Raw genomic sequence first — 4006 nt, 5'->3', positions numbered from 1 at the left:
GTGTAAACCAGCAATATATTATCAGCTGGAAACGCCATAATAATAATATATTTTTGTATATATAGAAATATATATCAGTATCGTTGTTTAGAGAAGGAATCGTGCGTCCTCGCCGCATCGGCGATGTTGCCAAACCAGAATCGATAGAATTCACATTCTTGAATTGCAGAATGAAATACCGAAATAGCACTATGGCAGAAAGGACTCAGACTCCGAATAAATATGTTATATGTCTCCAAAATAGGATGATCTGTATACGTATAGATGTATCTGTCTGAATAAAGATATTCAAGTCGAAAATTTAATCTGTCGTTAGGTCCGTACTAATTTTAGTCGTTTCTATTAAATAAATATCAGTAACAATTATCAGAAGAAAATGGAAAATTAGAATTTTAATTCCATGGCAACTAACATTATTTGTAAACCGGCATGTATCCCGCCGGTCCGGATGGAGCCGGTACGTATCCCGCCGGCCCGAACGGAGCCGGTGCGTATCCCGCCAGCCCGGGTGGAACCGGTACGTATCAAGCCGGCGCGGAAGATACCGGTACGTATCCTGCCGGTGCTTGCTGGGCCGATGCGGAAGATATCGGTACGTATCCTACCGGCGCGAACGGAATCGGCAAGCATCTTGCCGTGGCAGGCGATATGTGTCCTGCTGGAGTGATTGCGTTCGCAAACAGCACAGTTGAAGCGGGCAAAGTAGACACAGCAAGTGCTGGACAAATTTAAAATTATCTTAACAATATTACAATATGTTCAACTCTGTTATAATTCTACATTCGTCAATTATAAAAATTGTGATCTTTGTTATCAAGATGTTCTTTTCATAATTCCATTAATTCTGTTCTTCCATTACGCATTATTCTCCTCATTGTTGTCGCAATTGTGTTATCATATCCTAGATTACGCTCCATTATGTGTAACATAGCAGATCCGAGAATTCTTTATTGAATCTATAACCAATACTCTCTTACATCAGTAACCAATTATGTAAGATTGTAATTAATTCCTCCCCTCTGCTATATTCTTACATTATAAAATTCTTCTATTATCTTTAGCAATGAGAATAACCTTCTCCGTCAAGATTTTGTACAATAATCTATATACAGGGTGTTTCCAAATTAAATGGCAAAACTTCGGGAGCGTGTAGAGGAGTAAAAAACTAAGAAAAAAAGTCCTATAGACATATGCTCCTTTTTGCTTTGTTTCGCAGGAAATCACGAAAAAAGAAAAAAATATATTTAATTTATTATTTTAATTATTTTATTTATAAACTTTTTAATGAAGATTTTGTTCGAAATGTGCACCTCTTGCAGCAATACAAGCATTGCATCTGTCAAACACGGCTCTTGTAGCAGCCAGGCACTGTTCTTGCGATATTCTGTTCGCTGCAGCTACGATACGATTTCTCAAATGTTGCTCTGATTGAATAGGCGAAGAATAAACTTCTTGCTTCAGAGTACCCCATGCATAGAAATCTAATGGCGTTAAGTCGGGCGAACGAGTTGCCCAATGTACTGCTCCTCCACGTCCAATCCATCGTTGTGGGAATTTTCTATCTAACCAGGTTCTAGCGACTCTGCTGTAATGAGCAGGGCATCCATCTAATTGAAACCACATTTCAGTACGTTGTTGTAATGGGATGTTTTCTAAATAGTCAGAAAATTCATTCTCCAAGAAATTTAGAAAACGGTCCCCATTTAATCTTGCAGGTAAAAAAAACGGTCCCACTAAAACGTCGTTCCAAATTCCAAGCCAGACATTAACAGAAAACTCTTGCTGAAATTTGTATTCTCTAACAGACCTGGGATTTTGATGAGCCCATAATTCCTTTGATTAATTATTCCACCTCTGGTAAATGTTGCCTCATCTGACCACATTATTTTAGATGGAAATAAAATATCATTGTGGCATGTCTGAAGGTACCAGTTACAAAAGTTCAATCTGTTCCAATGATCTTGAGGTAATAAATTTTGCACTTTTTGAATGTGGTAGGGATAGCGATTATCTCCTTTTACAGTTCGCCAAATTGTTTGTGGTGACACTCCCAATACAGCCGACGCATTCCGAACGCTGGTCTCAGGATGATTGTCAAAATGTTGTAAAATACGATTCCCTGCCTGCAAATCTCTTCGTAACGCTGCTTGAAATCGGTTGTTTTCTTGTCGAATTGAAAATGTTCCAGTCTCTCGCAATCTATTAAATGTCAACATAAACACTCTTCGGTTTGGCACTCTTCTGTTTGGAAATCGTCGTGCATATTCTCGCACCGCCTTTAAAGCATTACCGTTGCAGAAACCGTATACAAAAACCATATCAGCATATTCACTATTAGAATACGTACGCGGCATATTGCAAAAGACAAAATTCATCTACTGTTAAAGGCTTTCAAAGAGCGACTGACAAATTCATAACAGAAAGTGGAAAATGTAATCAAATATGTCGGTGCTAGATATGGCAAGAAATGTAAACATTTTTTTTCGATTTCTCTGAAACGGAGCAAAAACGAGCATATGTCTATAGGACTTTTTTTCTTAGTTTTTTACTCCTCTACACGCTCCCGAAGTTTTGCCATTTAATTTGGAAACACCCTGTATATAATCTATTTATATAATAATAATAGTAATAATAATAATTTATATAATAATCTATTTATTGTACAAAATCTTGACGGAGAAGGTTATTCTCATTGCTAAAGATAATAGAAAAATTTTATAATGTAAGAATATAGCAGATGGGAGGAATTAAATACAATCTTACATAATTAATTACTGATGTATGGTAAGACAGTATTGGTTGTGAATCCAATAAAGAATCCTCGGATCTGCTATGTTACACATAATGGAGCATAATCTGGGATATGATAACACAATTGCGACAACAATGAGGATAATAACGCGTAATGGAAGAACAGAATTAATGGAATTATCAAAAGAACACCTTGATAACGAAGATCACAATTTTTATAATTGACGAATGTAGAATTATAGTAACAGAGTTGAACATATTGTAATATTGTTAAGATAATTTTAAATTTGTAATATCACTGAAGTTGACCACAGTAAAGGTCCAAACGTCGTATGATTAAGTTTTCAATTGATATATAATTTGTAAATAATATCTTTACATTGACATTTATATTCACAGTGTACTAACTGGCGTAAGGCTCCAATAGCCCACTTATTATTAGTTTTTGTATTTTGTGTCCAAAAAGTAACAACTTCGAAATTGCACCACATTATCCTACATTTATTCTTGTCGATAATTTTTCAAAAGTTTTAAAAACACATTTTTTTAAACTGAATTGATATTGAACAAGGATAACAGATACTCAGAATTGACCGAGTCGAATTCTGGAACGTAACCTTGTATAATTGTATTATACCAATATTGTACAACTTACTTTGCTCATGTTGCCTCGCCGTGGATTTTCCCATTGCGTGGAGCATGAGATCATTTTAGGTCTTGTCCTTTCCGTCATCAATGTCGCCGTCGCCGTTGTTGCCGACGTTGACGACGTCATCGTCGTCATTGTTGTCGCCAATGATGTCAGCATTGTTGGAGCCGGTGTTGCCATCAGGCCATTTATTGCAGTTTCTGCAATATTTTAAACTGCTTTCACTTTTTGCTGAAAAAAGATAAATACTTGAAATGCTTGTCGACCAAGCTAATTCTAATATATATATGTAGGAAGTATATTCGTTAAGTTTAATTTCGCGCCACTTGTACGGCAAGGTGAGGAGTCCCTAGATAGGTAGGTTAACGCTTAGGCGCTTACACGAACGGAGAAGAAAGCGAGAGAGACAGAACAAGCATGGCGGCAAAAGAGGCTAGTGTACGAGTGCATGTGACTACGCAAAAAGTGTGTGTATCCCTTTGAATCTCGTTATATACTAATAAACTTAATTCACCATCAACTCTAGGGCTAGGTATTTTTGCATTTAAAATGCCATTTAAAATGTAATTCTATTTAAAATGCTAAATGTAAAATACTTAAAAAAAT

At 36.3% G+C, this 4006-nt stretch overlaps 1 protein-coding gene across 1 annotated transcript; it reads right to left on the bottom strand.

Moving 5' to 3' along the window:
• Positions 1-413: 413 nt before the first annotated feature.
• LOC108727761 (predicted GPI-anchored protein 58) lies at positions 414-3580 on the bottom strand. Its single transcript, XM_018455998.1, is given in 2 exon segments — positions 414-718; positions 3400-3580. Coding segments are annotated over 2 exon segments (486 nt in total).
• Between the last annotated feature and the right edge of the window lie 426 nt (positions 3581-4006).

Source organism: Mycetomoellerius zeteki, unplaced genomic scaffold (genome assembly GCF_001594055.1).
Source record: "Mycetomoellerius zeteki isolate Tzet28-1 unplaced genomic scaffold, Tzet1.0 scaffold527, whole genome shotgun sequence".
Lineage (NCBI taxonomy): Eukaryota > Metazoa > Arthropoda > Insecta > Hymenoptera > Formicidae > Mycetomoellerius > Mycetomoellerius zeteki.
Note: the sequence above shows the minus strand (reverse complement) of the source record. Positions and strands in the feature narration are given on the sequence as shown.